At 39.1% G+C, this 25,746-nt stretch overlaps 1 protein-coding gene across 1 annotated transcript in view; it reads left to right on the forward strand.

Annotated features, from left to right (window-relative positions):
- pard3ba (par-3 family cell polarity regulator beta a) overlaps positions 1-25,746 on the forward strand; it is a 240,737-nt gene that overhangs the window by 65,041 nt on the left and 149,950 nt on the right. Inside the window, exons 5-7 of the mRNA XM_057859972.1 lie at positions 4,242-4,306; positions 25,221-25,307; positions 25,415-25,540. Coding sequence (XP_057715955.1) covers positions 4,242-4,306; positions 25,221-25,307; positions 25,415-25,540 — 278 coding nt within the window. The remainder of the gene's footprint in view (positions 1-4,241; positions 4,307-25,220; positions 25,308-25,414; positions 25,541-25,746) is intronic.

Consider the following 25,746-nt stretch of genomic DNA (forward strand, 5'->3'; position numbering starts at 1 on the left):
TGAGTGAAAATCTCCTTCCACCAGCAAGGGCATTGAAGATGAGACGTGGCTGGGTCTTTCAGCATGACAATGATCCCAAACACACAGCCAGGGCAACAAAGGAGTGGTTTCGTAAGAAGCATTTCAAGGTCCTGGAGTGGCCTAGCCAGTCTCCAGATCTCAACCCCATAGAAAATCTGTGGAGGGAGTTGAAAGTCCATGTTGCCCAACGACAGCCCCAAAGCATCACTGCTCTAGAGGAAATCTGCATGAAGTAATGGGCCAAAATACCAGCAACAGTGTGTGAAAAGCTTGTGAAGAGTTACAGAAAACGTTTGGCCCCCGATATTGCCAATAAAGGGTACATAACAAAGTACTGAGATGAACTTTTGGTATTGACCAAATACTGTAATTTTCGGACTATAAGCCTCTACTTTTTTCCTTCATTTTGACTCCTGCGCCTTATAGTCCAGTGTGGCTTATTTGTTGATTTTTTTTTTTTTTGGGGGGGGGGGGGGGGGCGTTAATAGGCAACACGTGCCTCCCAGCATGCATTGCAGCACTATAGATGTAAATAACAATCATAATTCATGTTCTGTGCTAATTATTTATTCAGTTATTGTTCCAGTTATTTCATTAATTGCTTGTTATGGTATTTGGTAACACTTTATTTGACAGCAGTGTCATTAGACTGTCATAAGACAGTCATAATTATGACATGACACTATCATGGGCATTACTGAATGCTTATGACAGATGTCATTAAGTGTCATCTGGCAAATTATGTTACTGACTCCATTTATGTCCAGCTCGGATCTTTTACATCCATTCAAAAGTGAGATATTTTGCTGAATAACACTAAATGACATCTGTTATAAGCATTCATTAATGCCCATGACAGTGTCATGTCATAATGACAGTCTCATGGCGCCACTGTCAAAGTGTTACCAAATAACATAACTAGCAATAATGAAACAACTGGAACAATAACTGAATAAATAATTAGCACAGAACATGAATTTTGATTGTTATTTACATCTGTTGCGCTGCAATGCATACTAGGAGGCATGTTGGACAACAACAGTGTTGACAAGAGGTTGCAGAAGAGATTGACTGTCTCCCCCAAGGGAGCAGTGATGGCCAAATGAAACTTCTTGAAGCAATGAAGCTTAGCAGCCAATTGGTTCAAAGCTTCATGGTGGTTCATTTGGTCTTCTGACTGTCGTATGATGCCGCAGTCTAATGAAGTGTTACCGGTTAATACCTTATGATGTAAATATCCCATAATACAGTGAAGACAGCTGCGGCCTATAGTCCAGTGCGGCTTATCTATGAACAAATGCCGTTTTTGTGTCACATTTGGTGGGTTGTGGCTTATAGTCAGGTGCGCCTTATAGTGCGAAAATTACGGTACTTATTTTCCACCATGATTTGCAAATAAATTCTTTGAAAATCAAACACTGTGATTTTCAGTTTTATTTTTTTCCACATTCTGTCTCTCATGCTTGAGGTTTACCCATGTTGACAATTACAGGCCTCTCTAATATTTCAAGTGGGAGAACTTGCACAATTAGTGGTTCACTAAATATTTATTTGCCCCAACGTAATAATTTTATAGACAAATGATACTATTTACAATGGCGGCAGAGAGTTGGGGGGGGGGGGGGGGCGGGCAAACATTTACGTCTTCCTGGAGGGGGCGTAACAGAAAATAATTGAGAAGTACTGCTTCAACGGAACTTTGAATTGATAAGTGTTTAAATTTTTCAATTTGCAACCCATTTTTGCCTTTTATCTCCGAACCTTTCTGTGCAACTTCCAACTAGTTTTGTGTTGCCGGCTCACATATGTATACATTTCAAGAATGAACAAGTGAGAGTACTTAATAGTTTTTGTGTGTAAGTGGTCACCTGTCTTGCTTAAGAGTGCTTTTGTAGATTTTTAATAGCATGTGAGCAACAATGGTGCCTGTGGCTAATGCTCCTTCAAACCCCCAGCGCTAATATACACTCTATTGTGAGATTATCTCACATTGCACACGGAAGTAGGTCACAACGCGACACATAAACATGTTTCTTTTTGTGTGTGTTTGTGTGTGTGTGTGTGTCCATTTAGAGGCTTTTAACTTCTTGGCTGCCTTTGCCGACGCTAGCCGTCCAATCCATTTTCACTGGGAGTGGACGCAGTCGAAATGGATTGGACAGCCGGCCTCGACAATTGTGCTAAAACATTAGTGGTCATGTCAGTGCTGTATGATGTGACGATATACAGTATATAACGTCAAAACGATATCAAAGCAATTGTATAGGCATTTTACCTGTCTTTTGTCATTATTGTTATAAATAGAGCTGTTCCTGCAATGCACGTTGTGCCAGCAGATTGTGCCCAATTGATGAGATGATTATTTTGTTAGTCGAATACTTGATTATTTTTGTGTAATATGTTAATTAATAAGTTAACATACAGTATATAAATCACCTTGTTTTCTGTCTCATAGGGGAATCATGGAATATGTACTGTATTTTCTTTTAAATAAACAAAAAAATGTAAAGGTTTTAAAAAAAAAAAAATCAAACGATATTTACTGTTTTTCCCTTTCAGTTTTATGGAAAAAATTGAAAAATGCATGAGAATATGGACTGTTTTTCGTTTGAGCAAGAATTTAAATAATCTTAACGGATATATTTTATTATTTTATTCTTTGTTATGAATTTTGTTAATGTACTTTTAAAATAGAATCATATTTATTTGCTGTTTTTTTTCAAGCTTTTTTTTTATTTGATTTTTTAAAATGCTTTAAAAATGAAATAGAGAGCATTTTCCTTGTTTTTCAAAGTTAAGTTTTTAAAAAATATTATAATTAAACATTTTAAAAGTAATGTTTTTTAAAATAAAAAAAAATACACAATTATAAACGAAGACAATATTTACTTTGTTTCTTCAAATATTTTTTTTCTAATTTTTTACAATTACAAATATCCTCTAGATTTTTAATGAATAAAAATCACTCAAATTTCAATTAAAATAAAATTTAAAAAGTAGAAATTTAAATCCTTTTAAAATTGATTAAATAAACAATATTTAATTCCCCCATATTAGTTTCAAATATTTTTCAAAATAAATTTAATATTAAAATTAAATAAATTTAATATTAAAATAAAAAGATCATATTTACAGTTTTCCCCTGCATTGTTTAAAAAAAAAAAAAAAAAAAAAAAAAAACTGAAAAAATATTTTTAAAACTAGAAAAATATATGGAAAGAAAATATTTAGTATTTTTCCGTCTGTAACAAAAATAATTGTTAACATTTTTAAAAATAAAGATCCTCGGTTTTTGTTTTTATTTAGAAAAATAATTTTAAAACAAAAATACATTTCCTTTTTTTCAATTTTTCAAGCTATTTTACCATGCAATTTTAAAATGGTTAGTTTTTTTTTTGTTTTTTTTTCCCAATTTTTCCAATTTTCTAATACCGTTTTTTTTTTTTTTTTTAATGGAAAAAAAGACACACTTCATAAAATACAAAAACAAAATAAGACATTATTTACTGTTATTTCTTAAAATATTTTTCTTTTATTAAATATTTGTAAGATTAGTTATATCTTCTGAAATGTCTTTTTTTTTTAATTACAAAAAATTAAAAGAAGAAGAGAATATTTACTATAAACCTATACCCCATATCGTGACAGATTTTCCCCATATCGCACAGCATTTACTTCATGGCCAGCCCTCCCAGTTTAAGCAAGATGGACATCTATTGTTGTCAGTCTAAGTGTTCTCCGAGGAATTGTGTTTGGTTTAAGGACAGGCGGGGTGGGCTAGTCGTGTGTGTGTATGTGTGTGTGGGTGGGTGCGCGCCGAGTCGCCATTAGTGCGGGTGACATACTGAAATTGACGAAGCAGAAGGACCTAATAGTAGCCCCTTGTCTTGAATGATAGTGGGACATTTTTCCAACTCGTAGCAACGGTGGAGCTGCTGTTAGCTCATAGCTTTATCCGCGATCTTCATCCAGTTTGCTCAACGTTTGTTGATTTTGCAGATTTAAACTAGATGCAGGGTGGGGGCGGGACTAAGAGAAAGACATAAACAAACGAGTTCGGCGCCTGGCACACTGTCTACAATCTGCGAAGGTGATTGATGATGAATCAGTGTGCTAACGCCACTAATTGAGAGAAGGGGGTGGTTATCTTGTTGGGCTTTTATGTCTTTTTAGTTTTTTGTATGTTGGCATTCATTGAGTTTGTACTTTTATCATTGTAGGAAATCAACCATGCGCTGAAGGGAGGCCTGAAAAAAACTAACAAGATGGACAATGTTACCTTCAGGTAAGATTGTGCGCTGACTGTCAGCAATGTCGAAATGAATTAGACATGTAGTGCTGTCAATGGCAGTGAAAGATGAGCATTCACAGAGCCAGTCCTCCCAGTTTAAACAAATTGATGTATATTGTTGTCAATGGCGGGCCAGGAGTTCATTTTAGGTTACTTCCGAAATAAGTTTAGGGTAATCACGGGTTACTTCCTGTTGATTTTGAGTCACTTCCTGTACGGTTTTGGGCATTCCAGGTTTACTTCATAAGCATTTTGGATAATTTCCTGTTGATTTTAGGATGTTTCCAGGTCAAATTTTGTGAGGTAATTTCCCTATCAATTTTGGGGCATTTCCAGTAGAGGTTTCTCTGCAGGTCACAGTGGAAAATCCATAGTCGTAGAGGTGTTCGAAATTTTTTACTCTTAGATGATTCGCGATTCGGCCGTGGAAGATTCGAGAACGATTCACAAACATCCAAATTCCGATTATTGAAATATGCCAACTAAAGCAGAACTAAAACGCAGTCAAAGCGGTCTTCGGGACCCAATGAGGAACGGACCGAGAATAAACATCATGCTCAACTCATGGCTCTGGCTCAACTCATGCCACTAGATTAAAAAAAAAAATAATAATAATAGTAATAATAATACCTGACTGCGGCAGACAGACACTACAAACTACAGCCACACAATGCTATTGTAGACATCACATGTATAAAGAACTAGATGGGAAATGACAGACTCGACGGCGTTAGCAATACATGTATAGAAAACTAGATGCGAAATGACACTCACCGGCGTTGGTAAACAGCCGCCATCTTAAAGCAGTAGACTTTTCTGGAAGGCTGTTGTAGCGAACCTTCCGAGCAAACCTAATTAAGTTTTAATCTGAAATACTCCTAAATCAGCAAAATCTTGACCTGAATCTATCTTTTAATGATGAAACAGTTTTAAAACTTTCACATGTCGAAAGTAGACAGAAGGGAAATTATGGAATACCGTAATTTCCCGAATATAACGCGCACTTTTTTTCCCCAAAATCAACTTGTAAACTCATGGTGCGCATTATAAACGGGTACATGGATGGAGACAGAAATATATATGTATTACATATATATATAAACCGATTTTTTTTCATTGACACGGCCACGTTGTGTTGAAGAAACGTATGCGGCGACCCGTTGCCGACCATTACGGTACGTGACGTCACCGTTTTGTTTCGGTAATACTTCACTCTAATCGGCCGAATGATTTCGTCTGTGTTAAATTCTGCTTTTTTCATTCTTCATAAAGCACAGAATTTAGTTTCTTAAACTCATTTGAGTCGACGTTTATTGCAGCTCCGCAATTCGGACTATAACAAATGTAAGGACACGCACTTCCTATGTCCGTCAACTATATCGGTCCCTCGGGAAACTCAAACCCAAATAACAATAGTTCCTTTTGTTACTGTCGAGTTGACAGCTATGAGCTCTCACGGATTTCCGACTTACGTTCTCACTTTCATTTTACCGTATCAATCCATGGAAGAAACATTTATTCATCATGAGGAAACGAGCAAGTTATACAGCAGCCTTTAAAAGAAAAGTCACATCTGTTTTGTTTTCTCCTAGATTCTGGTAAGTTGGAGAAGTTGTCAAATTATTGTCAGTTTACGGTAATGTTTTGAACTACCAATGTGCTATGCTTGTGCTGTGTTTCACCAGTCAGTAAAATGACATCTCTGTATCTGTACACAAGCTCTGTTTTCTTCTAAAATTAGGGTGCGCGTTATAAACGGGTACAATAATTTTCCCTAGATTTTACAAGTAAATTTGGGGTGCGCATTATACACGGGTGCGCCTTATATTCGGGAAATTACGGTAACTGGAGCAAATTTAACAACTTTAGCAGTTGATTCACAACATTAAATTAATTGAATGTAGTTTAAAGCTGCTCATACAGAATGGGGACTTGAGTATTTTATTTACTGTTTTGAACTGTTAACTTGATACTGAAATAGTATATTTAAGCCCGAGAGGATTTTTGTACAATTTTTGTAACTAATGTACGAAACATTAAAAGCAGCTAATAGTGGGGGGGCGATGTACATCAATAATCGATTTATAATCGAATCGTAGCCTCTGAATCGTAATCGAAGTGTTAGGTGCCACAAAATTCCCACCTCTATATAGTATTGTATAGAAAGGTTTTTTTGTGGGAGTTGAATGTGCCATTGGAAATGAATGGGGTCTTTGAAAATGTGGGATGATTTTGTCAGATTTTGGTGGAATTGTAAGTATTTGCCCCCCAAAAACTGGCTGCTCTCTCTGATTTTGTGAATGGTTTGATATGAGATATATGTGAATTTGACAGTAACTGTAGGGCAAGTGGAATTTTCAAACTTTGAAATGTCTTTGGCGTTGGAAATGGAGCATTTTCAAAGTGACATCACATCATAGAATTGCTGATCACGTCCAGCGTTGTTGTGCTGTGCTAGCTAACACATCTTGACAGAATGATAACAAGAAAGTAGCACATCAATGGATATCATGCTAGCAGAAATCTGCAGCTCATTCTGGGTGTGACATCATCATCCGTTTTTTTGTGGGCGGGGTCAAGGCAGCTCAGGCTGGATACAAATTTGTCACTCAAATCTGGCTGTTTTTTTTTTTTTTTTTAATAACAATTTTATAGTTATTCCACCCAAAACAATGCATCAGGGAACACCCACTTTTTTTCCAGAAACTCTGGTTGTGACATCACAACCAGAATTGATTATCATGTCTAGCTTTCTAGTGCTGCGCTAGCTAGCACATGTTGAAAAAAAATGATAACAAGGGAATAGCGTGCCTATGGATAGCATTCTAGCAGAAATCTGCAGCTCATTCTGGGTGTGACATCATCTTGTGTTTTTTATTCGGGGGGGCCAAAGCAGCGAAGACTAATTAGGATTGTTTTAGAGTGGAAACAAATTTGTCCCTGAAATCTGGCTGTTTTTTTTTTTTTTTTTTTTTTTAATAACCATTTTATAGTTATTCCACCCAAAACAATGCATCAGCGAACACCAACATTTTTCAATAATTCTGGTTGTGACATCACAACCAGAATTGATTATCATGTAGGGCTGTCTCAAACGACTAATTTTCTCTCGATTGGTCAGCAGGCTAATTTTACTATTAGTTGAATAATATAATAATTTATATAAAGATTTTTTTTTTCACTAATTTAGCAATGAAATTTTTGTTGAGGCTTATTAATTCACAAAAACATTTTGGAACACTTAAATTCTTCATTAACCCTTGAGAGTCGAAGGACGCGCCGGCGCGTCCTCAGCGCACGTCGTCTTTGAAGCACCCTCGCGTTTTAATTACGTCACCCACATGCCGTTGGTTGGTCTCGTTTTAAAGTGCGGAAGTTGCGGTTTACTCTCGTTGTTATTTGAAGTCAATCGACCAACTAAAACGTGAGATATTGTCATTTACGTTTTATAGTTTTATTGTCCTCTCAAAAAAACATTAAAACGCTGCATGGATCATTTGTTTATGTCTATATTTCCATCATTTCTTGTCCTTTTTCAAAACGGAAGCTCCATGAAAAAAACACAAATCAAACGAACCCTTTCGAAGTCACAGTGGAAGCACAAAATGCGTTTTTTTTTTTTATAAATATAACTGCCGTGCGAGGTTCCACCGAACGAGAGGCAGGAGTGTTCTGAAGCAGCGAGGGGGCGAGCGACGGCCGTTTGAATCAAGCAAGCGAGCGAGCGACTTTGTGTGACTTTGAGGATGAACGGAAAACTAAATTTAGCGCAAGCAATTGTGCTTTTTGATCAACTTGAGGAAGAGGGTGGTCCAAATTCGTCATCATCGTCTTCTTCGGAAGAGTCCTCGAGTGAAGATAGTGACGGATTTGAACACGTGGGTGACGCCATCGACGAGCAGAGGTAAGCCAACTCACTTTTTTTTTTTTTTTTTTTTTTTTTTTTATGCTGTAAAAGTTTCTTTTGATATTGCAAGACAAAGTTAATTTTGATGCAATATAAGTGCGTGTTTGTGTATGTAATAATAAAATGTGCATATCAGATCAAAGTATAATTTGTGGTCTTCTTTCTATATGAAGATTAGGGATGTAGCACATATTCAGCTACGGTATTCTTTCTATTGTCATACATATAGATTTCCATTATTATTTATTGCTGTATATATTTTTATTTTATACTTTATTATTTTCATAAATACTGACTTTTGTTTCATGTACATTTATAGTGACAATGAAAGTAAAGTGAAATGAAAATGGAAGGGTGGAAAGAGGACCGACACCCCATGGAAGTGTGGGCTGTGATGTAGCCCTGTGTCTAATTCCAGGACGAAACTGCTTTTCGGAGTGGCATGCCTGAAAAAAATTTAACTTGTTTATTGTAAATATTTTTGAAAATACTTTTTTCCCCAATGTTATATATATATATATATATATATATTTTTTTTTTTTTCCCACAATCAGTCTTCTCAATTTGTGTATATAAATGTGTGTTCAAGAAGCTTGATTGTGTGTACATAGTTTTCATCAGGTGATGGGCCGCAGTACCTAAACTCATAAAGAGATGGCCTCTAAACACTTTTTGTGTTAGATGGTATATTTTTTCACTGTTCTTCACTGTTTGGTCTGCTGTATATAACCTGTTTTGACTAGAGCATGTATAAATGCAAAAAACGCCTATGGCTATACCTGTTGTCTATGTTGAATTGTCAAATAAAAAACTATTCTAAATTTTTTTGGTTGAATGTTCATCCTAACATGTTGAATAAATATTACAAAGTTTCAAAACGGTTCGTTACGCATGTTTGGTTGTCAATTGGACATCAATATTAAAAATTTTGACAAAACGATTTAGGAATTTTTGGTCTTTTTGGGCCCAAAATTATGATTTATAATTGGTCAGTGAAGGAAACAACAGTTTGGACATGAAGTTCAAGGTGTCACAAAAAAAGGGACCAAACCAGGCCATCGTAAACAATTCTGTCTTTGAAATATAAAGGCAACTTCAAAGGCATGCAAAATCAGACAAAATAGGCCCAGACCTTAAAGGGTTAAAGTACAAATAAACATTTAAATAACAACAATAAATCACAAATAAACAATGAGGTCAAATGCTGATAGAGTTAACTAGTGCAAAAGAATGGAATGTAAACGGATTCAGAACACTGACTTCGCCTTTCCAACATGATTCAAAACAATTCTTATATATCAAATATTAATATTGTAGTATACTACTATTATAATAGTATTATAATAATTATTCATTGCCAATCAAATTTTTCATAAAGGGTGTCATTTTAAAGCTATTGTTAGTGTAGAATCTGAATTCTGAAGAATGTGGGATTAACTCCAGAAAAGGGTATTTATATGACGAACATGACGTGTATTTATTTTGAAATGTCCACCAGAAATACACTCGCTAAACCGCTAACCGTAAGCTTTACTCTCCGCAAAAAAAGCACTTGTTGTCATTGCACATGGTGTGATTAATAGATTTTTTTTTCTTCATTTTTTTCCTTTGCAAACTTTGCAAACTTTCCTTTGTTAACCAGTGATTTTTTATGTTTGAGGTGTCACCTTTTAACCGCAAGTTTACGTTTTGGAGATGCCAATGTTTTATAGCTGGCTAAAGTAGGTTGTTTTTTGTCCCCATTAGCCTCAATGTAGCAAAGCTAACGTTTTCAGTGTTTAATATAGATGTGTTTCTTTATATTGTATGTCTGAACTTTAATTCTGCGGTGTGTTGATGACCAGTAAACGTCTATGAAAGGAACTGCCATCAAAACGCACGCACAAATGTATGCACCCACGCACGCGGCGGATAAACGCAACTCTGAAAATTACCACCCGCATTTTTATTTACCGTGCGATAAATGGACTGATTGCATATCGCGACTGTCTTAAAAATTTCAATAAAACATATCGTTAGTTAGTTAGATGGACTTAAGATCTGCTAGCTTGTTGTCTCCTGTCATCTTCCAAAATTACAACTGGGTGACGGCGCTTTAGGTGTTCATTCACGGCCGACATGCAGCCAAGCTTGGCATTAAAGTGACAGGACACAACAGTGTACCCCCTTTGTTTCGTTGAAATAAGTCAGTTTTGCTTTGTGCCGCTTTCCCTGCTTGCATACTGAGCGTGTGACTTTCTCAACTTTCTATGCGTGTATTTTTTTAACCCTTCATTTACCGTCGACGAGATCTACTGCTCGTCGACACATTTATGTCATCGATGACGTTGACTACGTCGACTAGTTGGGACAGCTCTTTTATCATATATAGTGTTCTAGTGCTGCGCTAGCTAGCTAACACATGTTGACAGAATGACAACAAGGGAATAGCACACCTATGGTTAGGATGCTAGCAGGGATCTTCAGCTCCTCTTGGGTGTGACATCATCTTCAGATTTTTAGTGGTTGGGGCCAAGACCTCTGAGAACGAAAGACTTATTAGGATCTACTTCCATTATTAATTATTTTCTGTGACTGTTTTTGGGTGGATTTCTCTCCAAAATATGCTGTGTAATCATTTTAAAGTCACTTTTTGTAGCATTTCATAGGTCCTGTGATCATGACAGTCTTACCTGATAGGCCTGGCAACATGTTGTATCTCTGAGCTGAGTCTGAATTATTTAATAGGGCAGACTGTCGCTCACAGGTGGCCTGACTATGACTTGGCTTTGGGGAGGATTCAAACGCCCCCCAATTTTACAGTACAGCGCTATCATGACAGCAGCGTGACACAGTGGAGGCCTCGGCGGTGCAGATAGTTTGCCATGGCAACAGATGGACGGCGGTGAAAGAAGCCGCGCTTGAGCGAGATCTGCCGGGAAGTTCGTTAGCTGCTCGTTCTCTGTTCGCGTCTGGGAAGTCGAGTGAGTGCGGGAGTTCCATCTGTCTCAGTCCTTGTTGCGCTTTTCATTCATCTTAATGCGCTCCCCGACCCTCCCGTGGATGGGGACTGTATTTGTTTGTGTCAGCGGGACTAAATTAGGGGGGCTATCCTGAGTGTTAGCGTCTTGCGCTAACAAGCCGGGCCTTTGTCTCATGAGCTCGTTTAGTGTATTATCAAATATGCATCAAGGTAAATAACTGAAGGGTGCATCCTTTGTCGCGCAGTGTATGACTGTGGACATTCCTCATTCGATTTTCAACACTATGTATACATGATTTGTAAAACGGCATCGTAAAACTGTGGTCCACTCGGAGTTCAGTAATACATTCTTGCTCGAAAGAGACACTTTCTCATCTTACTGAATGCTGATGTGTCCTGAAACCTTTGACCGCAGTTGTACATCCATCTGGATGGATACTTGTCGTGTTAAATAAAGGTTGACTGATGTCTCGGCCAGCCTATATAGACCCCAATCACCAACGTCACACAATCACGTGATCGCTGTATTGTGCCGCCATATTGTCCGTCATTGTGTGTCCATATTGTCATTGATCGTAGTTTGTAAAGGCGGATTCACTTGCAAATTATGGAAGCCCCGGTGCTTTCAGACGCTGTAAACTCATTGGATGAGTTGCATAAAAGCCGTTATTTGGAAAAGCTTCGGTCGATCCAGTCGCCAGATCCATATTTGATCCCCAAACCGATGTTTCCTCCCGTCCCGTGCGTCAGAGCTCGTCCTGAGACCACAAAATTTCAAATCATACTCCAGTTTATGTCACGATGAGGAGTCGGGTACCCAAAATCGGCACCGGCCCGAATATAAACCGACATTTGGTCAGCTGAGCGCTACCGTTGTCACGATTGTAAAATGAAACTTGATCGACAACGGGCCGTTGTGTGCCGAAAAATAGCTGCCTCGCATGAACTGTCCCACCTGACGGGAGCGCCTATTATAACGCTTTATTGACATGAAAACATCAAATGTTTTCATGGACGCTTTACAGTAATGGATTTACGACTGTAAGATCAGTTTTAAATAATTAAATTACATTAAATATTAGTACTGTATTTTAGTAACAAATCGTGGACTGGGCCACATAACCATCTTTAAAAAGAAATGTATTAGTCTACAGGTTTTCACGACCATATCCCAATGACAATCACACAGGTATGACATTTATTAGTTCAAGCAGAGTAAAAGAATACATATTCACGGTACAAGAAAGTCGTTTCCGTGTGGGCGCTCCCGTCAGGGGGGACATTTCACGCAGGGCGGCTATTTTTCGGCACAACACCTGTTGTTGCGCTCACCTTCCTGCTGCGCGACTGTGGCGACGAGCTTCGTAGTCTCCGTCTTCGTAGTCTCCGTCTGATGATATCTGCGATCGTGTTGGCATCATATTGATGTTTTCGCCGCTGTCTAACGGCTTCATGGACCGAGATAAACAAACCGTGCTGCTTTCGAGATTTGCCCTTTTAACAATGGACACACAGTAACTACTAAAATGACCGTTTATCTTCTCTGTTACTGCAACCAACTGCCACACATGCCTTCACCATTTTGATTAATCAATGTTAACGATTGTCAGGAAGGTTTTTGGGTTTGTTTACTAGGCGGTGATTCCTTAGACAAGCAGAAAAACACGCAGTAATAGGAGGAATGTACGTAGCGGTAATATGTAAACACGATGAGCTGGCGGACAATATGGCGGCAACAGTCAGGGGGGGCGGAGTTGTGACGTCACGTGATTGGGGTCTATATTGGGCTGATATGTGGAATTTTTTTCTGCATATAGCACTGGCTGATAAATAGCCGATAGATGATTACTGCTCTGTTCACTGTTTGGATCATTATCGTTCTCATGAAGGTTGACCGATATATCGGGGCGATATATGGATTTTGTCTTTTCAATATTAGCCGATATAATAGGAAAACTGCTTTGTTCTCTGTTTTGGTGATGAGCTTTCTTATGAAGGCCGCCCGATATATTGGCCAGCCGATACAGTGAGTAGCAGAAGTATTTGCACCCGTGGTGATTTTGCAAGTTCACCTACTTAGTAAATAAGTAGAGGTTTGAAATGTCAATCATAGATGCCTCTCCACTCATAGAGACATAATCTAAAAAAGAAAATCCGGAACTCACATTGTATGATTTTTCAGTTATTTATTTGTAATTTACTTGGGTTCATAAGTATTTGTACCTCTGAGAAAACCAGTGCTAATATTTAGTGCAGAAGCCTTTGTTTGCAATTGTGGAGGTCAAACGTTTTTGTGTAGTTCATCAGGTTTTCACATACGGAAACAGGGATTTCGGCCCATTCCTCCACACACATCTTCTCCAGATCTGTCAGGTTTCGGTGCTGTTGTTGAGAAACACGAAGTTTCAGCTCCATCCAAAGATTTTCTATTGGATTGAGGTCTGGAGACTGGCGAGGCCACTCCAGAACATTGATATGCTTTTTAAGCAGCCACTCCTTGGTCAGCTTGGCTGTGTGCTTCTGATCATTGTCATGTTGGAAGATCCAGCCACGACTTAACTTCAAGTCACTGAATGAGGCAGGGATGTTGTAGCACAAAATCTGATGATACATTTCACTTTTCGTACTCTGCCTTATACAGCACGGTCATCGTTTACCGAAAAGCAGGCCCAAAGCATGAGGTTTCCACCCCAATGCTTCACAGTGGGAATGGTGTTCTTGGGATTGTACTCATCCTTCTTTTTCCTCCAAACACGAAGAGTAAACTTTGCACAAACCTCATGACTTGCTTGCATGACTCCTCTGCATCATTCAAATGGTCCCTGGCAAACTTCAGACAGGCCTTCACATGTACTGGCTTCAACAGGGGAACCTTCTAAGCAATGCATGATTCTAAACCATTGCACCGTAGTCTTCTGCTGACAGTAACCTTTGAAACAGTGCATCAAGCTCACTTCAGGTCATTGACCAGTTCCTGCTGTGTAGTTCTAGGCTGAGCCTCAATTTTTCATCATGAGTGATGTCCCTCGAGGAGAGATTTTACATGGAGCCCATGTCCAAGGTTGATTATCAGTCATGATTAGCCTTTTCCATTTTCTAACAATTACTGCAACTGGTGATTTATTCTCACCAAGCTGCTTTCCAATTGTCCCATAGCTTTTTCCAGCTTTGTGGAGCTCAACAATTTTTTTTCTCTGTTGTCTTTCGAAAGCTCTCTGGTCTTGCCCATGGTAGCAGTTGGATAATGACTGACTGTGGGGTGCACAGGTGACAATAATGAGCTCAAACAGGTGGTGGGTAGGTGGTTACTCATGGGCTATTATTGCTGATTTTCAGGGGTACAAATACTTATTAACCCCAGTAAATTACAACTAAATTATTTAAATAATGATGCAATGTGATGTCTAGATTTTTTAAAATTTTGTCTCTGTGTGGAAGTGCATCTATGATTGAAATTTCAGACTTCCACCTATTTTCTAAGTGGGTGAACATGCAAAATCACAAGGGGTGCAAATATTTCTGCTCCTCAATGTATATCAGGCAGATATGTGGCCTTTTTTCAAAATCAGCCGATGTTAGCCAATAGATAAGATATATTGGGATAGATGTTATATACGCTGCTTGGGTGATGATCTTTTTTATGAAGGTCGACCGGTATATAGACCCCAATCACGTGACGTCACAACTCCGCCCCCCGACTGGTGCCGCCATATTGTCCGTCAGCTCATCGTGTTTACATATTACCGCTACGTACATTCCTCCTATTACTGCGTGTTTTTCTGCTTGTCTAAGGAATCACCGCCTAGTAAACAAACCCAAAAACCTTCCTAACAATCGTTAACTTTGATTAATCAAAATGGTGAAGGCATGTGTGGCAGTTGGTTGCAGTAACAGAGAAAATAAACGGTCATTTTAGTAGTTGCTGTGTGCCCATTGTTAAAAGGGCAAATCTCGAAAGCAGCACGGTTTGTTTATCTCTGTCCATGAAGCCGTTACACAGCGGCGAAAACATCAATATGATGCCAACACGATCGCAGACATCATCAGACGGAGTCTACGAAGCTCGTCGCCATGGTCGCGCAGCAAGAAGGTGAGCGCAACAACAGGTGTTGTGCCGAAAAATAGCCGCCCTGCGTGAAATGTCCCCCCTGACGGGAGCGCCCACACGGAAACGACTTTCTTGTACCGTGAATATGTATTCTTTTACTCTGCTTGAACTAATAAATGTCATACCTGTGTGATTGTCATTGGGATATGGTCGTGAAAACCTGTAGACTAATACATTTCTTTTTAAAGATGGTTATGTGGCCCAGTCCATGATTTGTTACTAAAATACAGTACTAATATTTTGTGTAATTTAATTATTTAAAACTGATCTTACATTCGTAAATCCATTACTGTAAAGCGTCCATGAAAACATTTGATGTTTTCATGTCAATAAAGCGTAATAAATAGGCGCTCCCGTCAGGGGGGACCTTTCACACGGGGCAGCTATTTTTCGGCACACAACGGCCCGTTGTCGATCAAGTTTCATTTTACAATCGGGACAATGGTGACGCTCAGCTGACCAAATGTCTGTTTATATTTGGGCCGATGCCGATTTTGGGTACCCGACTCCTCATCGTGACATAAACTGGAGTATGATTTGAAATTTTGTGGTCTCAGGACGAGCTCTGATGCACGGGACGGGAGGAAACATCGGTTTGGGGATCAAATATGGATCTGGCGACTGGATCGACCGAAGCTTTTCCAAATAACTGCTTTTATGCAACTCATCCAATGAGTTTACAGCGTCTGAAAGCACCGGGGCTTCCATAATTTGCAAGTGAATCCCCCCTTTAGAAACTACGAGCATTGACATTACGGACACGCAATGACGGACAATATGGCGGCACAACACAGCAATCACGTGATTGTGTGACGTTGGTGATTGGGGTCTATAGGCAAGCCGATATGTGGACTATTTTTTGTGATTGGCCGATACTGGCCAGCCCATATATTGGGCCAATAAATGCACTTTTCTTCTCAAACCGCCATCTGCTGATATATTGCAGATATAACAGGATAGCTGCTATGTTCGTTGATCTTTCTCATAAATTTCAACAGATGTTAGCCAGCCGATAAATCTGATGTACAAACATTTATTCGCCCCTCCCAAATGGAATTAGCTGGAAAACTAGACCTAGCAAGATTAATTGACTAATTGATTAGCAGATGAAATCATCACCTATTTTGATGGTAAACCGTTGAGACGTTGTTGACCACAAAATTGTCAAAATATTTATTTTTTTTTTGTTTAAATTTTCAATTTTAAGAAATGATTAAAAACATAAGTCAGGAATTAGTAGTAGTCTCTTTTTAATGTATTTATCATTTTCTTATTTTAAGTAAAATATTGTTTTATTCATACATTTATTTTTATTTTTTATCATTTAGAATTTTATTGAAAGGAAGGGGATTGATAATTTCCATTTTTTAAATCTAATTAAAAGGAAAAAAATTATGGCAAAAAACAATATTTTTTATACATTCTACTCCTGTATCTAGATTACGGAAACTTTACATCAAGTCGATGAATGTGATTTACATTTTGATGGCTGCACAAACTGACGGGGCAGACCAAATCTGGCCCCGGCCCGCCAATTTGACACCCCTGCAATATCGTCATAAAACAGCAAAACGGTAGCAACATCGGAGGAGTACTTTAAATGTCCTACCAATCAGATTCCAGCAGGTAGTTGGGTGTTGACAAGCAGATCGATGCTTCCTCCAAGTGTCTAACTGTGATGAAGTGCTCCATCCAGTCTCATGTGCATAAATAATAGATGCTTTGGAACGCGTGGGTGGGAAGCTGTTAGCGCGCTTTTTTTTTTTTTTGCATCTGTAGCTGCACAGTACAGTGTATACAGTACAACTAGAATTTCTGGAGAAATTGCATGAGGATGCTTTGCACTCTTTCCCATGGGTCACTTTCTATTGTTTTGGGGCATTTTTCATTTGGGAAAAAAGTATGAATATTATACGTAAGGAGCTTTTCTCTGCAAAGTATCCCCCCAACTAAGATTTGTTCCGCATCAGCCACACAGACAGAAAGATTATGTCCCTCTTTAGTGTCAAGAGAAGCTTTTTTCCCTTTATCTCGAGTGCTATCACCCTTGTTTACGTCCCCGCTCAAGTCAGTCGATATCTAGCACAAGCTTATTAGAGGAGCTCCTTCTCGGCCTCCCTCATACGTTTATCTCTCCTCCATTGTCCGGCGGCTTTAGCTGTTTAAAGAAGCGGCTAGATAAGCAGTCAAGTAGCAACTGGGATCCCAGTCAGGTCCACGCCTGCGTGCGCACAAGTGGAAGTGGCCACCTAGAAGCTTATTTGTTTTATCAGTTTCCCAGCCTAAAATGCAAATGCCCTGAAGTACTTAGAAGGATGGAAAAGCTGCGTCTGTGTGAACGCAATGCCCTTGTGTTTGTTGTTGTGGACCCACAAAAAAATTGTCCACTGATGGGGATTGTTTTTTAACCACAAAAGTGAATTGATATCAACATGAAGTGAACTGGGATTACCGCAATAACCCTGGAATTGCCCCAAAAACAATATGAAGTGACACATAAAAGCCACAAAATCACTAAGAAGTGACCTGAAATTGGCCCACAATTTTCTGTCCCATTAAAAACATCGTGAAGTGATCTGGAATTGCCAAAAACACAACATGAAGTGACTTGAAATTACTCTGAAATCACCAAAAAGTGACCCAGAATTGCCTCAAAATCAATACGAACTGACTTGGAATGACTGTAATCGCCAGGAATTGACCTGGAATAGGCCCACAATCTTCAGAAAATGTCCTAGTACTGCCCAATAAAAATATGAAGTTACCCGGATTTGCTCCAAAATCACCATGAAATGACTTGAAATTACTCTGAAATTGCTAGGAAGAGATCAGAAATGACCCGCAATTGCCCAAAATCACCAGGGAGTGAACCGGAAATGGACAGAAGTGATCTGGAATTGTTTTAAAATCAACTTGAACTTACTTGGAATTACTCTGAAAAGACCAGGAAGTGACCTGGAATCGGCCCTGAATCCTAAAAACAAAAAAACAAAAAAAAAACTGTTGCAGTACAACCCGATGAAAACAAAGTTATGTGGATTTTCTCCAAAATCAACATGCGATGACTGGAAATGACTCTGAAATTCCCAGGAAGAGGCCAAAATGGCCCGCGATTGCCCAATATAACCAGGAAGTGGCCCAGACTTGGCCAAAAACCATCAGGATGTGGCACAGTATTACAGTATTGCACAGTGGTTCTTAACCTTGCTAAAGTTACCGAACCCCACAAGTTTCACATGTGGATTCACTGAACCCTTCGGAATTAGATAATAAAGCAATTTGTTTTGAATTCAAAACCGATATATCTAAGTCAGCAAGCTAATAATTTAGCAAATTCCCGTTCAAAATTCTTATTTTGATAGTATGTTTCATAAACGGGCAAAAACTTGAGACCACTCTGCCCATTGGTCTGTTGTATTCCCTCATACGAAGTGCGAGTTAACCTTCCACTGAGCAAACCACTTCTGCCTCCCATCATATCAAGGACTAGCAGTTTAAAAAAATGGAATAAACCTGTAAATTTGGAGCAAACCAGTCCAAAACCTGGTCTAAAAAGCCTAGATTTATTTGCCTAGATTTAATCAGCATATGAAAATAGAGCTCTGCATTTCTTTGCCTTTGCCCCCCATGGGGTTCAGTAGAACACAGGTTAAGAACCACAGCCTTAAAAGCACCTGGAAGTGGTCTAAAACAACTGGAAGTGACACTCAAAAGCCTCCAAATCCCGAGGAAATGACCTGGAAATTCCTTGAAATCAATATGAAATGACTGGAAATTACTCTGAAAGGGCCAGGAAGGGACCGGATATGACCCACAACTCACTCCAGAAGTTCAGTGAGGATCTCTGAATGATCCAATGTTGTCCTAAATGACCGATGATGATAAATAGAATCCACCTGTGTGTAATCAAGTCTCCGTATGAATGCACCTGCCATGTGATAGTCTCAGGGTTCTGTTTAAAGTGCAGAGAGCATTATGAAAACCAAGGAACACACCAGGCAGGTCCGAGATACTGTTGTGGAGAAGTTTAAAGCCGGATTTGGATACAAAAAGATTTCCCAAGCTTTAAACATCTCAAGGAGCACTGTGCAGCCATCATATTGAAATGGAAGGAGCATCAGACCACTGCAAATCTACCAAGACCCGGCCGTCCTTCCAAACTTTCTTCTCAAACAAGGAGAAAACTGATCAGAGATGCAGCCAAGAGGCCCATGATCACTCTGGATGAACTGCAGAGATCTACAGCTGAGGTGGGAGAGTCTGTCCATAGGACAACAATCAGTCATACACTGCACAAATCTGGCCTTTATGGAAGAGTGGCAAGAAGAAAGCCATTTCTCAAAGATATCCATAAAAAGTCTCGTTTAAAGTTTGCCACAAGCCACCTGGGAGACACACCAAACATGTGGAAGAAGGTGCTCTGGTCAGATGAAACCAAAATTGAACTTTTTGGCCACAATGCAAAATGATATGTTTGGCGTAAGAGCAACACAGCTCATCTCCCTGAACACACCATCCCCACTGTCAAACATGGTGGTGGCAGCATCATGGTTTGGGCCTGCTTTTCTTCAGCAGGGACAGGGAAGATGGTTAAAATTGATGGGAAGATGGATGCAGCCAAATACAGGAACATTCTGGAAGAAAACCTGTTGGTATCTGCACAAGACCTGAGACTGGGACGGAGATTTATCTTCCAACAGGACAATGATCCAAAACATAAAGCCAAATCTACAATGGAATGGTTCAAAAATAAACATATCCAGGTGTTAGAATGGCCAAGTCAAAGTCCAGACCTGAATCCAATGGAGAATCTGTGGAAAGAGCTGAAGACTGCTGTTCACAAACACTCTCCATCCAACCTCACTGAGCTCGAGCTGTTTTGCAAGGAAGAATGGGCAAGAATGTCAGTCTCTCGAAGTGCAAAACTGATAGAAACATACCCCAAGCGACTTGCAGCTGTGATTGGAGCAAAAGGTGGCGCTACAAAGTATTAACGCAAGGGGACCGAATAATATTGCACGCCCCACTTTTCAGTTTTTTATATGTTAAAAAAGTTTAAATTATCCAATAAATTTTTTTCCACTTCACGATTGCGTCCCACTTGTTGTTGATTCTTGACAAGAAATTAAAATTTTATATCTTTGTTTGAAGCCTGAAATGTGGCGAAAGGTTGCAAGGTTCAAGGGGGCCGAATACTTTTGCAAGGCACTGTATATATATATATATATTAAGCCTGAACGATATATCGTTTAAACATCGCCATCGCGATGTGCGTGTGCGCGATAGTCCCATCGCAAGCACGTGCGATAGTTTTTCTTTTTTTTGATCCACATACGCCTCACTTTCTGGTCTGCGCACAGCCTCCTACCCTCCCTCTCCCAGCCTTTTGATCCTCTCAGTCACTGCAGCACAACAATGGCTTTGATCTGGCCAAAGAAGCAGACTTCACACAGGCATCTGTCAATCATCGTTTAACTTGTTAAACAGTTGCAAGGAAGCCGCACTGGAATGAATGTGTGTACTGTGGGGACGTTGGAGACATTTAAATGCCAGAAGTGATCATGAGGAGTGTGAAATTTCTACATGTCACTTCAACGGTCACAGCTAAAGTAGATAAACAGAAGCATTTAATAAAGCCAAGCATTTATCTGCTACAGTACTTTATTCTTGTTCAAAAATGATTTGGTTGGACAGTTATGTTTAAAACTTATCATAATTATGACATTTGAAGTGCTTAAAAACCATTTATTTATATACATTCAGTGTTTCCCACAGGATTTTAGGAGACTGTGGTGGTTGGCTGCATCGGAGTCGGACAGCCTCACCATGTCGTGCCACGGCGAATTTTTTTTTTTTTCTTCATTATTTTTTTCCCCCAAGAAGAACCATAACAAAGATATATTTGAAATATTTCATTAGCTAGGCTAATGTTATAGCTCTCAGCTACGGTATATGTATGTAAAATGCGTAGCTGATTACAGCTACGTTACCCTATGTAATAATGCGACTTTTTTTCTCGTAGCAATAGTACGACTTACATCTCGTAGTGACTCAGGGTTGGCAACCCAAACTGTTGAAAGTGCCATATTTGACCCCCCCCCCCAAAAGAAAACAAACTAATACAGTATGTCTGGAGCAGCAAAAAATTCAAAGCCTTGTACAAGCCTTATAATGATCAATACTAGCTATATTAGCCTACTATAAAAATGACTAAGTTGGCTAGAAATACATAATTAGCCTTCATGATTAAATGTTTATTTTCCCTGCAGTGGATCCTATAGCGCACCACGTGACTACTCTGTTGTACGATGCCACCACAAGTTTAACTTCATTACAATATTAATGAATTGAAAGAATGTTTGTGTCATGTTTGTCCTCCTAGAAATCCTATTAAAAGAAAAAATATATTTCCCTCCCCCATCTTTTTCCATTAAAAAAAAAAAAAAAAAAGTAAAAAAGCAGCGCTAAAGAGCAGCATGCAGTCCGAGAGCCGCGGGTTTCAGACCGCCGTCGTAGTCTTCCTTTTTTCTTTTTTATTTGACCCTCGTAAGTACTACATTACCACAACAATAACAGCCCTTCTGTCAACTGACCCATTTACAGGACTGGGGGAATTCTAATAGCCGTGTAAAGAGTTTTACTTGATTCGGTGAGAAGGTGAATAGTTTTTTCCCCGTTGTTCGTGAACATCGAGGTACCATTAACTTAGCAAGGAGAGGTATGAGAGTCATTTTTCGAGTGTCCCAGAGCTCGCGAAATTGGGGGGGGGGGGCGCATTTATCAAAGTTTCGTCAGCCTTAATTTGTCTGAAGTTGGCGCGCCGGTGTTGTGCCGAAAAATAGCCACTCCACGCGAAATGTCCCCCCTGACGGGAGCGCCCACGCGTCACTCGTACAAACAGCCTTTTCTTACCAATCGATGGACACGGAAACGACGTTCTTGTACCGTGAATATGCATCATTTTACTCTGCTTGAACTAATAAATATTTTACTGTGACCAACGCTCTGAAAATAGAGCAAGGCTTTATTTTGGGCCCCGCCTCTCCGCGCAAGTTCAATCAAAGTTTGCTTTACGTCCAAGACGGCCGTCCACTGCTCACTTTCGCCGAAAAGTCCGATCCAAACTATTGTAATGCCCCGGATATGGGGAAGAAGGAGAGAAGTCTGTATTTGCTTACCCACTTGATTGTGGTAACAATAATACAGACAAACAATAACAAAATAACAGCGTGCTGCTAAGACATGCGACCGCTATCTCTCGCTATCTCGCTCGTTCTCCCATTCTTGCTACTCGTTCCCCTTGCGTCTCTTAAATAAATAAATAAAATACTACTCTAAAATGCTACTCTACTACCCGCGCGCGCTCGCGCGGGTAGTAGAGTTGAGTGGGCTACAGCTGTGTAATCGGCTGACTGACGCATCTGATTATTATCTTATTTGTTTTATTCGGCGGGGGGGGGCAAACGAGACTGTGGCGGGCCCAAACGAGACTGTGGCGGGCCGCCACAGTCTCGTTCATTTGTGGGAAACACTGACATTTTTTAAATCACTTTGGGGGGAAAAGTGAGAAAAAACATGTCTTATATGTATCTCTTTCCAATGCTAAATCTGAATAAATACATTGGGCACAAAAAACACACACACACACAAAAAAAAAAAAAAAAATGGGGGGGTGCGCTACTTCGCGGTTTTTTACTTATCGCGGCGGGTTCTGGTCCCCATTAACCGCGAAATACAAGGGATGACTGTACACTGTGGTGATGGTGAGTCATCTAAAGTCTTTCCAAACAGCTATTTAAGTCATCTTGTGAAAATTTCTTGAAAAAAAAAAATATATACATTTTTTTTTAATATCGCAATATAATATCGCAATATATCGAAAACCCAAAAAAATCGCAGCAATAGTTTTTTTCCAATATCGTTCAGGCCTAATATATATATATATATATATATATATATATATATATATATATGTAACAGAAACGGTAACAGTGGCAGTCAGATACCATTGTAATTTTTTGCAGGTCATTCATTGTCAGACAGAAGCAGCACGGCACAACGTTACGCTAAAAAAATAAGGTAAAAATATAGAAATGGCTTACCTCTTTGTCCTCTGAAAGACCATGCCAACCCAGCATAATGTTTACTGCATATGCAACGTGAATGGATTCGCCGAGCTGGTGTTAAAGTCCGCGCAAGTTGATTCGGTCTTCACATTTTTTCCTCCCGAGTTTTTGGTTTCCGGGAACGTATGAAGAAAACATCCTTCATGGTCGTAATGTCTAGAGTCGTTTCTACAAGTTCCAAAAAAGCAATGCGTGATCGGCATGTTCGTTTATGAAAGATTACCGGCGAAAAGTAGCACTTTTTACGTTGGGTCTATGCGAGGGCGGGTCTATAATGTCCCACTTCGGCTTTACTTCCGCTTTACGATGCGACGTCACGGTCTAAAAATAGCCTGCGTGCGGTACGCCATTGCCTGACAATCAACATGAACTTAATTGCAATTACTCTGAAATCAACAGAAAGTGACATGGAATTGGCCCCAAATGATCAGGAAGTGACCCAGTGTTACCCTAAAATCACCAGGAAGTGGTCTAAAAACAACAGGAAGTGACACATAAAAGCCCCCACATCACTAAGAAATGATCCGTAATTGCCTGAAAATCATAATGAAGTGACCTGAAATTACTCTGAATTCACCTGGAAGGGACCAGAAATGACCTGCAATGGCCTGAAACCACTAGAAAGTTACCCGGAATTGGCTCAAAATCTTCAAAGAATGTCACAGTATTGGCCCATATTAAAAAAAAAATATATATATATATATATATTAGGGCTGTCAAACGATTAAAATTTTTAATCGAGTTAATTACAGCTTAAAAATTAATTAATCGTAATTAATCGCAATTAATCGCAATTCAAACCATCAATAAAATATGCCATATTTTTCTGTAAATTATATATATATATTCTGTAAAATAAATTGTTGGAATGGAAAGATAAGACATAAGATGGATATATACATTCAACATACGGTACATAAGGACTGTAGTGGGCACTGTCATTTAAATCTGTCTATGCTGTCCTCACTCCAAAGCGTCTACTTTATCCAAAGCTAGACAGCTAGTGAACGACGCCTTAATAATCAGACTTCTTCCTTTTTCATCTGATTTATTAATAAAATGGCCTCAAACCGTTGTCCTCTTTAGACTGTCGTAAAACTACAAAAGTACACAAGCATTGCATTAGCAACAACGTTAGCTTAGCACGCTATACAGGTTCACTAAACATAAACAAAAAGCGTCTCATACAAAAAATATAACATTTCGCTTACTAACATAATATGTACATTCTTTACAACAACCATACTTACAGACAAATCTTGTCCAAGGATCATATAAGCACAACATTACAACGTAGGCGTCAGCCCGAGACGTCGTGCAGCCATATTGAACTGGCAAGAAAACAATAAACTATGTCGCAAAGCGACCACAAGAGTTCGCTGTTAGACAGCACAAAAAGCCTTGCTGTAAAACTTACACAAAAGGCAGAAAACTGTCTGAGCGGGACATGTGCGTTAATTGCGTCAAATATTTTAACGTGATTAATTGAAAAAATTAATTACCGCGCGTTAACGCGATAATTTTGACAGCCCTAATATATATATATATATATATGTAATAAACAGGAAATAACCTTTGGAAATTCCCCCAAAATTAACAGAAAATGAGTCAAAATTGCCCATTAAATAGACAGTTAAAAAAAAAAACAACAAAAATGGATTTCTGTAGTTCTGGATGAAAGCATATGAATGCTTTTATGTACAAACAAACAAAAAAATATATAATCACTGATTAATCGACTACAACAATTATAATTTCTGGCCATGTATTGGAAGCTCATTGTAACGATGTCTTTTTCTTTGCAGCACCCTGACAAGAACAGTCAACTTGCTGGGAGATCGCGGACCCCTTGGTATCCAAGTCGTCCCCTATTGCTCCTCTCTCAGTGGGCGGTAAGGACACACGCAATACATTCCAAAATGGCAGCCATCCAAAGCTACATGGCTCCATCATATATGTTATCAGCCCTCCTGATTTGTTCTTTTCTTTTGTCTTTCAGGATGTTGGGCCTCCTCATAACCAACATTGAGGAAAACAGTCGCACCAAGAAAGAGAATATCTTTGAAGAGGATGAGTGTATTGTCCAAATCAATGGCATACAGCTCCAAGATAAGCCGTTCGCTGAGTAAGTGATTAATAAATAACTCCTTGTACTTGAACTCATTGTTTCCTATTGAGTGTTATAGACGATCTTTTTGATCGCTGCCAGCCCCTCCCAGTCCAAATGATTGGATGTCTGTCACAGTCAATGGCACTGAAATTTGTACTGAGAAGAAATGCAAAGTAAAGCACCCCACAACAATGGCCCTGTTGAGCCATGTTATGCTTGAT

The sequence above is a fragment of the Corythoichthys intestinalis genome, chromosome 2, assembly GCF_030265065.1.
Source record: "Corythoichthys intestinalis isolate RoL2023-P3 chromosome 2, ASM3026506v1, whole genome shotgun sequence".
Taxonomy (NCBI): domain Eukaryota; kingdom Metazoa; phylum Chordata; class Actinopteri; order Syngnathiformes; family Syngnathidae; genus Corythoichthys; species Corythoichthys intestinalis.